Below are 12,356 nucleotides of genomic sequence, written 5' to 3'. Positions count from 1 at the left end.
CAAAGGAATAAATAATACTAATCACTCTAAGCAAACGATAAACAGAAAATGCAAAAAAATTATTTAAGCTTGGAATGCGATGAATCACAAAAAAAGATTCGATCCATAATCTAGAAGAAATATTCCTACTAAAAGAAAATTCGTAATTAAAATTTAAGAATTAATTCATTGACTCCTGTTATAGACCTTTATAAACCCTCCCGTGGAAAAGTTGTTACCAAGCTGGCTGGTTCTACTCATAACAACGGCAATGGGGGGAAAGACGTAAGAACCGTTCACAGCCGAGCTGTGCTATGATTGGTCGATGGCCACATTTCGTCAAAATCTTGCTTGTTGTCAGGGTCTAGTAGCATTACTTTATACCTTCCAGCTGTGCGTACGAGAGGATAGGGCAGTTGATAGTAGAAATCGTCTGCTAATTCTTTGTTTTAGATAAAAAGAAATATATTTGAAAACCTCTAATAGTTTTTTATGCCTTTCCTCAAACGACATTGGTTTTAGTAAAGATAAAATCACCACCAACCGATAAGTTATTAAGGTGAGTGTTAATCTATTTATTGATAATTTAGTTTATTTTTATATAGAAAATGGTGTGTATTTGTGTTTTTCTTTTTATAAGCTTATTTATAAACAAGTTTTTTATTAATAAATTAAAAAAAATATTTCTCATTTTCGGTTTAAGTTATTATTTTATTAGGGTTGTATGTTTTTTTTCTTCGGACGTTATTTTTATCTTAAGATAAGGACATACACTGCCGCAGTGCGTGTATTGCGTTGCGTTATTCTTATTATCGTTAAAAAATATGAAAAAGTTATAATTTTAAAATGGTTTGCTGATATCTAAGTGCTCATTGATGTTCTATAATTAATTTGGTCACTCTATTTTATAATGATTCTTAGTTTTATAATTTTTCGGAAGTTGTTTCGTTTTCGCTTTGACAGAAAAGCGCAACTCCGTGGCCTGTCCTTCATTTAAATGGAAGGTAGAAATAGGAAGTTTCCTTTTATTTTGTTTACATTCTTAACGGTAGTAATGTCCAGTCATTTATTATATAGTGTGAAGAAAGTGAAAAGAGTATAATCTAGTATACGAAGATTTTATAATTTGTTTATCACAGTTAATTTTTGTTGATTTTCTTTTGTTTGTTTAAAATTGATCCCATTCTTTTCAATGTAAACAAAGTAGATATTTTTATAAAGAAAAAAATATGAAATTGTCCTATAGCTATATTCTATGAAAGTTTTATTTTTTAATCACACGTTATCCTGCAAACCATATTCAAGTATAAAATTTTAAATATTTTCAAATATAAATAACTTTTTAGGTAGTTATTAAATAACTATAATTTATATTTTTATTAAAATTTATTCTTTAATGTTTTTTTTTAAAACTGGATTGATCAATTGCCAATTTTCAATGAAATTTTTTATTAGTACAAGGCAAAGATAACTGCAGTAGGAAATTGAATTAAATACTGCAACTTAATTTACATTTCAAGTTTTCAAATAAAAGAAATGTAATATTTTATTAAACTATAAATACAAATTATATCCTTATCATCTGTATCTTATCTATCTGTAATTATTAATTGTATAATTTAATATTTTAAGAATTTATTTTGAAGCATTGAAGAAGCTGACTGTGAAAGAGATTCTCAATTTAAATTTAAGGAAATCAGTAGTTTTAAATTAATTTTCGAAATAGTTTAAAAAAAGACAAAAATTAAGAGTAAAGAGAAAGATTTTTTTTATTTTGTAGCAAAAAAAACTTCATTTTAATCAATTTTTCTCTAACTTCCTACTTTTTAAATTTATTAAAAAATTTATGATGACAATTTTTAATTTATTTTATTTTCAGAAATCTTGGATATGAATGGTGTCAAGAACTGTCTACACATCTGGAGGATAATAAACTCATTTACATGACATTTTCTGCAACCTGATTTGTTGCCTGTTCAATAGTGTTGTTTAGACTGTAAGTCACTGAACTTTCATTTGTTTTTCTACACTGTATAACAAATTCATTTACATGACTTTTTTTTTCCAACCTGATTAGTTGCATGTAGTTCACTTAGTAGTATTTAAATTACAAAACTTCTTTCTTATTTCCTTCAATTTTTTTTTTTCAATTTTTTTTTTTGCTATTGTTTTTGCTATTTATATATTTTCTATTTATTTTTTTTTTCACTTTATTTAAGATTCTTTGGTATTCATACCTAAGGAAAACAATTTTCACTTTTTACAGAATTCTTTAGATTTTATATTTTTATACTGTGAATTATTTTTCATTAATGTGGTACAAAAATTTATGCTTGGAAATTATCTTTCCTATTTTCCTCTCTTTCAAAAGAATTAAATGGGATTTAATTCAATTGTCTTTTTTTTTTTAAATTATATTTTCAACTTTAGAGGGATTTGAACTTTTAAAAGAAAGAAATTTCCTTTCAAATGTTGAAAGGAAGGATGGAAAGGACTTAGATAAAATAAAAAACTTTCTGCAAGCAATTATAATCAACTATTGAGGATTGCAATATTAATTAACTCTTGTAATTAGTTTCAATGAAATTTCGTGAAATTAGTCATGTATATATTCCACCTATTTTGGTGAAATTTGTTTGAAAACCATACATTTTTAAAACAATATTTTTATTTATGCAAAAAATTCCATACTGATTATTATAAATAAAGTCAAATGCAATGATATAATTGTAAAAAATGTGTGGCTGCATGAAGTAGAAAAATAAATTAAGTTTGCCTACGAGTTATATTCTTCAAGTTGTTCCACTTCTTAATTTTTTTTTATTATAGTTTCTCTTTCTTTTAGCTTAATTCAAAACTTAGAGTAGATACCAATACGGAAATCTTTCCTAAATAATACTTTTTCCCACTTTTTTTTGCAACATATAGTAATTAGTTGGCGATGACGTTTAAATATTTTTAATTTTTTAGACTATGTGCAAACATAAATCAGGTGGAATGGCTAAACCATCAGGAGCAGGTTCTCAAGATGGAAATTCCGAAAGAACAACATCTGCCTCAGTTACTAGTCATGATTGCCCAGAAGCCTCAAGTGAAATAGCCAGCTCTCAACAGCTCAATTCTATGGCTCCTAATCTTGACCCTGGTTACAACAGTCATGCCAGGGACTATGTAGTGGCACCTAATCTTCGCATGCATCCTCAAACTTCTAGCAGATCCTGTGATACCTATAGTTTTCTTCCAAATGATCGCTCAGAATATAACTTAGAACAAAATATGTCTTTCATACCAAATATTCCTGAAAGCCAACACGGCTATGCAGAATCTATAGATTCTGATGACGACACAGAACAATCCCCAATGCTAGTTAATGAAGTATGTAGTGGATATTATGATCCATCATCTCAGCTTTGGGATCCAAGCATGAATCAAGATTTAAGATATAATGGGAATATGTCTGAAATGGTGGAATACAACTCTCGTGATTTAAATTCGTGTTCAGTGTCTGAAGGAAGGGAGAAAGCTACTAACTGTGATAATTTTCCATTGTACCATAATTTTCAGTCTCTCAACTTATTTCAGCAACCAGTATCATTCATACCTGCACCATATCCAGAATCAATGCAATGTTGTGGCTATTTTGACAACACAAACAATTTCGAGGATACACAACCTCCAGCCTTAAGGGAAAGTAATTATTTAAGCAAACCTAAAAAGAAATGGTTACTAAACCAGAAATGCAAAAGTGCTGATAGTGAACCAGACCCTTGTGACGGTGGAATTACATCTGTATGTAAACGTGGCCTATTTCCACCCAGTTACAATTACATTCAGAATCAAAGTACAAATATCCTCGGAGCTCACGATAATGGATGTAACTCGTATTCGAAACCTTTATTTTTAAGTAACGGTGACCCGATTGCCGGTCCATCTGGATTACAACGACCAAGCAGCATCAATTGGGATACTGGTGCTAGCAACTTAGACAGTGAGTTTCGGAGTAGAAGTTACAGTTTAACACCGACAGTTAATTTTGCCGTGTTTGAGTCTGAATCTTCAAGTGATGCTGAAGACGCACAAGACCCTATGGTACCTAAAATTAATGATGTGCCTAATATTATTGAACCTAAAACAAAAGCAATAGATGATCCATTTGAACTGCCTGATATAACTTTAGGAAAAGTAATCCCCATGTCACCATCTGCAGCTCAACTCAGTATTGCCAGTAGCTATGGAGATAATGGATCACCTATTTGTAAGATTTGCCATATGACAGCTAGGGAAAATGATCCTCTGATTTCACCTTGCAGATGTTCTGGGACTATGCAATACATTCACTGTGGTTGCTTAATGGTAAGTAAAACAAGTAATTTTAACTTGCACACAATTTAAGGTCTTAATCAAGGGTCTTCCAACTTTTTGGCCTCAGGACCACAATTCACAAATAAAAAATATTAAAAAAACTACAACTAATACTAATAATCGAAGCAAATCTGTGTATAGATATATTAATAGAAATGTTTGAATCGATAAAATTATTCAAGATAATTCAATACCAGATTACATGAACCACATAATATTTATCACAAATGCATACATAAATTAAGAAGTACCTTAATTTAAAACATCATTAATTACAAAGTTGAAAAATAAATTGTAAAGCCAGGCAATATCTAATTCAAGTTTAAGCAGCTTCATTCAATAAAATTTTTAAAAAAAATTTATTTTCTGAATTTTTTAAATTTATTATACGACTAATAAAGATCTTATAGGAAAAGCAGATGAGATAGGTTTTGAGATTGGTGAAATCAAAATGAAATTCATGATTATGTCAAAGTCGGAAGTGAGGTGAGAAGACAAATAACTAAAGTAAAGGTAAAGTACCTTTACTTATCTCGGTAAAAAAAATTTATTATGAAATTTAAAACAGTAAATTGTGTATAATCAGGATTGAAAGTTTAATATTACTTAAAGTACTAAGTATCAGAAAAAAATGTTGATTAAAAGAATAAAATTATTTCTGATTTAAGATTAAAAATTAATTCAAAAGCTATCACTATTTTATCAAGCAACTTTTATTTATCTTACTTTTTTTCATTATTTTTATTATCAAAGTTTAAACATAATAAGATCAATTGACATAGACAAATAAAATATAGGCAATTAGGAGGTAGACAAATAAAATATAGGCAATTAGGAGGTGGGAGAATTAATCTTTTTTTTTCTCTTAGTGAATATTTTATTCATAGAAAAATTTCTTACGAAAAACAAATCTCTATCTTAAAATTGTCACGTTCTTTCTTTTTTTATTTAAATACATTGAAATATTTTCTCCCAATAAGATTACGCAATTCCGTGAAGTTGATAGAGTGAAAAGTAATTATTAATAAATTATACATTAATTCAGGGTATCTGCACACCTGGAAAATCATAAATTTCGGTATTGAACAAAATTTGTCATGAAATGTCATGATTTTAACTATTTTTTAAAAAAAATTATGGAAAGTCATGGATTTAGATTTAGGTCTACGAAAAATCAATCCTTCCCTTCAGTCATTGGCAAGTTTTTTTTATTCGAAAATGAGAACAGAAAATCAGGAGTGTTTCTTTCCTTTCTGATGAACAAGAAAAGTAGCTTTCGAATATAATTCTGCAGAAAGAAAGAAGAAGAAAAATTATTTGCTTTTGTATTTTTTTCAGCTATTTTATTGCTTCAACTTTCTTTACTCTGTTTTTCAAATTTATAATCTATAAATATGAAGATGCAGAGTATAACAGTTTTGGTTATACCTATCATTTCAATTAGTGTTATTACAGTCAATTCGCTATAACTCGAAGTACGATAACTCGAATATTACTATAACTCGATTTTTTTTATGAGGTCTCGACCCTTTCATCTTCAATTTCTTGTTAATTATTCTCGATTAACCGAATTTTACTCCCTTTAACTCGATTTTTTTTTGATCTTTTAAAGAAAGAAAAAAAACCTAGGAGCTGATATCTTGCCCCTTCCTTTGCAACACACACACAATGTCTTTCGCACTCTTCATGAAAAAGCTAAGGCTGTCCCTCTTGAAGTATGTGAACAGTGGTTGAATGAAACGTTACCAAATTTACTTCAAGGATACAGTTAAAATGATGTTTTGAATATTGATGAAATGGGTTTATTTTTTAAATGTCTTCCAAATAAGACTATGATGTTTATGGATGAAAACTGCTCGGGGGGGTAAAATGAGCAAGGAACGTTTGACTGTCCTAGTTGGAGGAAATGCGTCTGGGACAGAGAAATTGCCCTTACTTGTTATCGGAAATACCGAAATCCCCGATGTTTCAAGAATGTAAAAACGTATCCTTTGGATTACAAAAAGTTTTGGATGACATTAGTTTTATTTGAAGACTATGTAAGAAAATTGGATCGGAAATTCTTCACACAAAAAAGAAAAGTGATACTCTTTATGGATAAATGCACAGCACATAGTGATCTTCCTAATTTGAAAGTAGTAAACTTGCAGTTTCTCCCGCCAAACACAACAGCAAAGTTGCAGCCGATGGACCAGGGTATCATAAAGTGCTTCAAACAGTCTTATCCTAAATGACTTGTCAGAAAAATTATCTTAAATATTGTAAGCAATTAGAAGATTTGTAATTAATAAGCATTAATTAAATAATCAGACAATATTTTGAAAGTCCAAAACCGAAACTAACGGTAAGTCGAACTTCCGATGTGTCAAAGTTTTTCGTCAGTCCTATCACATTCGAGTTATCGCGAATTCACTGTATAATGCTTTTATAAATTTATTGTGTTTCTGTCAGAGAAAATAGTAACTTCGTTAAGTCATAAAAAATTATTGGAATTAGTCATGAATTTGAAAATCTAAAATGTAGCAGATACCCTGTTAATTGCATCATATAATTTAATTATAAAACATTTTTAATAAAATATAAAAAACGAGTAACTGATAAAGCAATAGTTATAATATTATAGAAAAAATTATTTTATTTATTCAAATGGCATCATAATTAAATTAGAACAATAAAACTTGAAAGGAAATCTATAAGCATCATAGCAACGCAAGTTAGTTTGCTTGTCCATTTAACATTTTATGTCATACAAAAGCATTAAATATTTTTCAATTTTAGTTATTAAAAATGCATACTAAATATATAATTTTTAAAATACTTAGTTTTTAACTAACTATAAATAATTAGTAGTTGGATTTATTTATATTACATTACAAAAATGAATATAAAAAATAACGAAAAAACTCTTTAGCATAAAAACCTTTCAAAAGTTTGATGATAAAAAATGCATTTTAACTAGTTTTAAATTAATTTAATGCTTTTTTGTAAAAATATTTTAAGTAAAATTTAAAAAAAAAATCAGAAATGGATTTATTTGGATTTAGAAAATTTAGTGAAGTCTTGTAAAATTAAACAAAAATATAATAGTGGAATAACAGAAAAGAAGCGCTTACGACCTTGTAAATTTGCTAAAAATTTTAGATGGTAAATTGTAGTTTGAACTATTTTGTTGCATTGAATTCTTTTTGTTAATATGTGTTCCTCGTATAATTCAATATAAAATATACATGACATTCATATTTAAATTATATTTTCGCCTACAAATGTTAAACAATATAGGACTATGTAGGGATTGTTCTATTCAAATAGTGAATGATTCAACTAACCAAATGGCAAATAATTGAATAAGTAATAATAATAAGGAATAATTAATTTTAGCTAAATATTTCAATAGCCCTTTCTTCTTCTTAACACTACAGCCTGGGACAGACCAAGCACGTCACAATAAGTTTTCGCCATCTTTCATCGCCGATCACTAGGCATTCTTTTTCAACGCTGTCCAGCCAAACAAATGAGTGGTCGGTCTCTCTAGATAGCCCTTTAGTTTGTTCATATTATTCAATTTCAGTTCATATTATTCAATTTCAATTATGCAATGATGTGTTGATTTTCAAAATTACAAATTATTTGTAATGTAATATTAAAACATGTGTTAAGAATAAAAACTTTGTGAAGAAGATAATTAAGATCAAAACCAATGTTGAAAATCAAAAATAAATTTCACTATCGAATTATATTGATTTGTGAATTTTGAAGTTGGCTTTAATCTTTATTATTAAAATTATGGAACTTCATTTTTCACTCTTCTATTTCAGAGATGGTTAGAAGTCTGCCATAAAAGAGGTCGTAGACCTGCCAGTTGTGAGCTTTGTCAGTATCAATATCATTGGCATAAAAAATTTAAAGTAAGTAGATTTAATCAGTTGTTTATTTTTTACCTAATGTATCTTGATTACACATTAATAGTTTGTTGGCCCATGGTGTTAAAACAAAGGAAAACTCTGACTTTTTTTTCCTACAACATTTCTTAAAAGTTTCTTCAGTACTGTGGATTCATCAATATATTGTACAAAAATGACAATTGTTTTTAGTCTAATGGTTAATAGCACTTTTCGCATAATATAGAAAAAAAATTTTGAACTTGACGTATAATGTACAAATTTCTCTAGGCAAAACTACATTACTTTAGGCATGCCTTCAGGGCCGGATTACCCATTAGGTCAGACTAGGATATGGCCCCCAATAATTAGGGGCCCCCTTAAAATGGATTTTTTGAAAATAAATTAAGAAAAACAATGCTTTTTCAAAATATTATGATTATTTTTTAGTTCTAATTTAATAAAATAAAGTAAAATTTAATTTATTATTATTTATTTTATTTTAAATATGCTTTTTTAAATGAAAAGATATATAACTACTTTTATATTTGAACAAATAAAAAACATACGAGAAAAAGATTTAATCTAAGGGCCCCAAAAATTTTAATGGCCTAGGGCCCCTTGTATGCTTAATCTGCCCCTGCATGCTTTTTAAAGCAGTTTTCAAGATGCAGAGAGTGACATCATGAACAGATTAGATCGTAGCAATTTTCGAATCATCTATAATTTCGTTTATGTGAACACTGTTAGTCCTCACATTAAAACAATGAATCCCTGTTTATCAATAAAAAAAATCCTTTTTTCTTGACAAAGTAACAACTCACCTAAAATTTTAATTATGTATTTCAGAAATTCAACATTTAATTTGATTTCTATGGCACTGAAGATAAAGAGACCACACTGATCCAACATAAACTTTAATAAGCTTTTTATATATCAAAAGATTTATTTAAGGGAAAAGTGACTCTTCCTAACATTAGAAATTCACAGTTGGTTTATTTTACAACATTTGCCAGTGCCTTTTGATCCTCTTGCCTTGTTTACTCGTAAGGAATTTTGTCTCATCACATCATCGTATATAGGTGTATAAGCCGACTTTTCAAACCCCAAAAATTTTTACGAAAAGACGGGGTCAACTTATACACTAGTAATAAAGTTGATCCTGAAATATAGATGCATTATAAACAATGAAATAGATATGAATTACTCTGTATCAATTTACCCTTTTCAAAAATAATTTTTTAATATGTTATATGCAATTCTTATAGAAAAGTCTCTCATCACATAAATGCTTTTTAGAAGCAATACTTTGAATTATATTCAAAGAAAAATTAAGATTAAGAAAAAATAGCATAATTTATTCAAGAGTGTTTCAAAAAATATAGCACAATGAAAATTTGTAAACATACTATATATCTCCTAATTTAAACATTCCTGAACATCATCCGTGTCAGATTCATTAGCGTTAGCAGTGTTGTCATACAGATCCCCCACTCTAGGATGGATTCATCTTCATCTGCTGAGTCCTACAAAAAATAATCATCATCCCCATCCAAAAAATTCGTAATTCCACATTTTTTAAAATACTTTACAATAATATTTAAATGTCCCTTTCACCATGCATTTAGTACCATTTAACACATAATGTCTAGAGCAATAGAAATCAACTTATGAACAGTGGTTGACTTATACACTCAAAATACCAAAAATTTGCTATCTCATATTCAAGAATAGCAGGTCAACTTATACACAGAGATGTACGGTAACTTAAAATCTTCTATAGCAACAAATTTAAATTCTGAGAGACCCAACAGCTGTGTCTATAGCGTTTGAGATAATCTTAAGTATTTTTTAGATTTATCAGCCGGATGTTTAAGGGATAAGAAATAAAGGCATTATTTATATTTCCTTATTGTGAACATAAAAAGCTGTTTAGAAGAAATTTGGGTCCGTTAACGGACCCTTCACAAAATATCTTTTCATAAAAACGGACCCTTCATAAAATATTTCAACTTAAAAACGGAACCTTCACAAAATGATTTTTCTTTTAATTTTTCATTTTTTTACCTTCATTATTGTTTTGCTAATTGAATAAACCCTTCCCAGGGTAGAAAACGAGAAAGATATATGTAAACGAATTAAGTTTTGTCTTCTTCAGAGGATTCTTCCATTATTCGTCCGAAATTAATATTCTGCATTCAGCAGTATAGGCTAAATACCAAATGTTTGTATGTTGCATCTCTAATTTAGAAGCAACAATTACTCATTTTTGAAAATTTAATTTTTTTTAATTATAATTTTACAGTGCTGAGCATAAACTTGTATCTATTTACAATTTAAAAACTCCTTGAAAAAGTTTTTTGCAATAACCGGACCCTATTTGCACAAATTCATAAAAGCTGTACCCTGGTTGAAAGAATGTGAGTAATTTTTTGACAATTTCGCAAAAACTGGACCTTTCACAAAATATCTGGACAAACCCTTGCATACATATTTACTCAAATTTATTAAATAAAATATTACTTATGACCTTCATTCACTCAACTCCTCAATTATGTAAAAGTTAATATAAATGTTTGATTTTTATTCATTGATCTTTTTTTTTTCCGTTTTAGATACGACATTGGCAATTTCCACGCTGTTCCAGAAAGGATAAAATATTACATCTACTTTTTATATTCTCTGTTCTTTTAATGGTTGCGTGCGCATCACTGACTGTCCTCTTTTTTAAGCACGACAAAGGGACCAAGGTAGACCTCGAAAGAACAGAACTCACTCACTCAGAAATTGGGAACTTAGTGTGTGGAGTGTTGTTTTTTGTGGCCTTCTTTGTTGCTATCTATGTGGAAGCAAAATCACACGATACTTTGTATCAATTACTAGTCAAGTTCATACACATCAATCAACAATGGTACATTGATGAGTATGAAAAGAAAGAAACTGCACCTGTGGCTGTTTGACATTAGGTGATTGATAGAAACTGTTTTTTCCTGTTATCTTTGGACTCATGACCACCAACTCGATGAAGTTTATAGTTGGATGTTACCAAATGCCACAATCAGAATTTTTTTTTATCATACATATTTGCTGACCTAAATCATTTTACTTCTTCCACATGTGACAATGTCTTTACTTTTAGCTGTTAATACTGCTATCTTGCATTTTGTAAATACATTAATTGAATGTCATATGCTAGAAAATAATTTTTAAACGTAACATGTGCTTCAAATTTAAAAATTTACCATAAAAACTTTGACACAAAATATTATATTTCCATCCACCTCTATCACATATTTCAAATATACATAACATCAAATAGGTCAAAGCTGTATCATACATTTTCACTTTCCAATAAAAGAAACTTTTACATTTGATTGTGTCTTGTTTTATTAATTGATATAATGAGAATCAATATTTTTTTTTTTAAATCATAGTTCTAAAATGGCCTTCTGGTACTAGAGCTGGGAAAATAACACATTATAAAATTTTTGTGAAATGCTTAAAGTCATATGTTTTTTAATTACATTTATTAAGATAAAAATATTTATTTCAGGGTTCCTACTCAATTTCAAAAAAAAGAAAAAAAATCCTGACCTTTCCATGTATTTTATGTACATTTCAATAGAAATGTATACCATATTTTATCTATATCATGCAATTTTTCGTCAACAAAATTTGATTTTTTTAAAACTTATAATGTCAAATATTAGATTTTGTCGGCAAAAACATATTATAGAATGAGAATAGAAACGAAAAAGTTTCACTTAAAAGTGGAATTTTATAAAATAATTGCAATCGAAGTTAGAACTATTTAACTCTAATATCAAAAACTGATTACTGTTGCTAACAATATTTGACTGGCTGTTTTCGAGATATAATATAGGAATTTTCCAGTTTTTTTTGTAAAAAAAAATGCAACTTCCCCTGCTTTTTGGTGTTAAAATAAAATTTCCTGAAAATTCCAGTTTTTCCCTAACCCGTGGGAGTTCTGTTATTTCTAATCCATTCTATTGTTCTAAGAAGTAAGTTATTATTTTAAGTAAACACTAGATCTCGCAAGTATCCATATAATAAAATAACAGTGGAAGAGAATATAATTATTTCTATGAATCACAAACCACCCAGCCATGACCAAGC

The 12,356-nt window shown here is 28.6% G+C and overlaps 1 protein-coding gene and 1 long non-coding RNA gene across 3 annotated transcripts; one reads left to right on the top strand and one right to left on the bottom strand.

The window, feature by feature from the left end:
* The first annotated feature begins 234 nt into the window (after nucleotides 1-234).
* Nucleotides 235-11,593, top strand: LOC107439095 (uncharacterized). 2 transcript variants are annotated; one of them, XM_016051612.4, is made up of 5 exons: nucleotides 235-538; nucleotides 1,859-1,975; nucleotides 2,950-4,332; nucleotides 8,157-8,246; nucleotides 10,835-11,593. In XM_016051612.4, the coding sequence occupies exons 3-5, from the start codon at nucleotides 2,953-2,955 to the stop codon at nucleotides 11,177-11,179; spliced, it is 1,815 nt and encodes a 604-aa protein (XP_015907098.1). In that variant the 5' UTR covers nucleotides 235-538; nucleotides 1,859-1,975; nucleotides 2,950-2,952; the 3' UTR covers nucleotides 11,180-11,593. The 2 variants fall into 2 exon arrangements, with proteins under 2 accessions (XP_015907098.1, XP_015907162.1); XM_016051676.4 differs by lacking the exon at nucleotides 235-538 and adding an exon at nucleotides 732-983.
* Nucleotides 9,124-9,745, bottom strand: LOC147803033 (uncharacterized). The gene is made up of 2 exons (XR_015429657.1): nucleotides 9,629-9,745; nucleotides 9,124-9,381 (listed from the first exon to the last, which is right to left on the bottom strand). It is a non-coding gene; the product is annotated as an uncharacterized LOC147803033 (long non-coding RNA).
* Nucleotides 11,594-12,356: the final 763 nt, after the last annotated feature.

This window comes from Parasteatoda tepidariorum, chromosome 10, assembly GCF_982258835.1.
Source record: "Parasteatoda tepidariorum strain Cologne lab strain chromosome 10, Ptep-v5.0, whole genome shotgun sequence".
Classification (NCBI taxonomy): Eukaryota; Metazoa; Arthropoda; class Arachnida; order Araneae; family Theridiidae; genus Parasteatoda; species Parasteatoda tepidariorum.
This window is presented reverse-complemented; position numbering and strand designations above follow the sequence as displayed.

Coding starts and splice junctions, on each gene's coding strand:
- LOC107439095 (XM_016051612.4), top strand. CDS start 2,953: ATGTGCAAACATAAATCAGGTGGAATGGCTAAACCATCAGGAGCAGGT. Junction 4,333..8,156: donor TTCACTGTGGTTGCTTAATG/GTAAGTAAAACA, acceptor CTTCTATTTCAG/AGATGGTTAGAAGTCTGCCA. Junction 8,247..10,834: donor ATTGGCATAAAAAATTTAAA/GTAAGTAGATTT, acceptor TTTCCGTTTTAG/ATACGACATTGGCAATTTCC.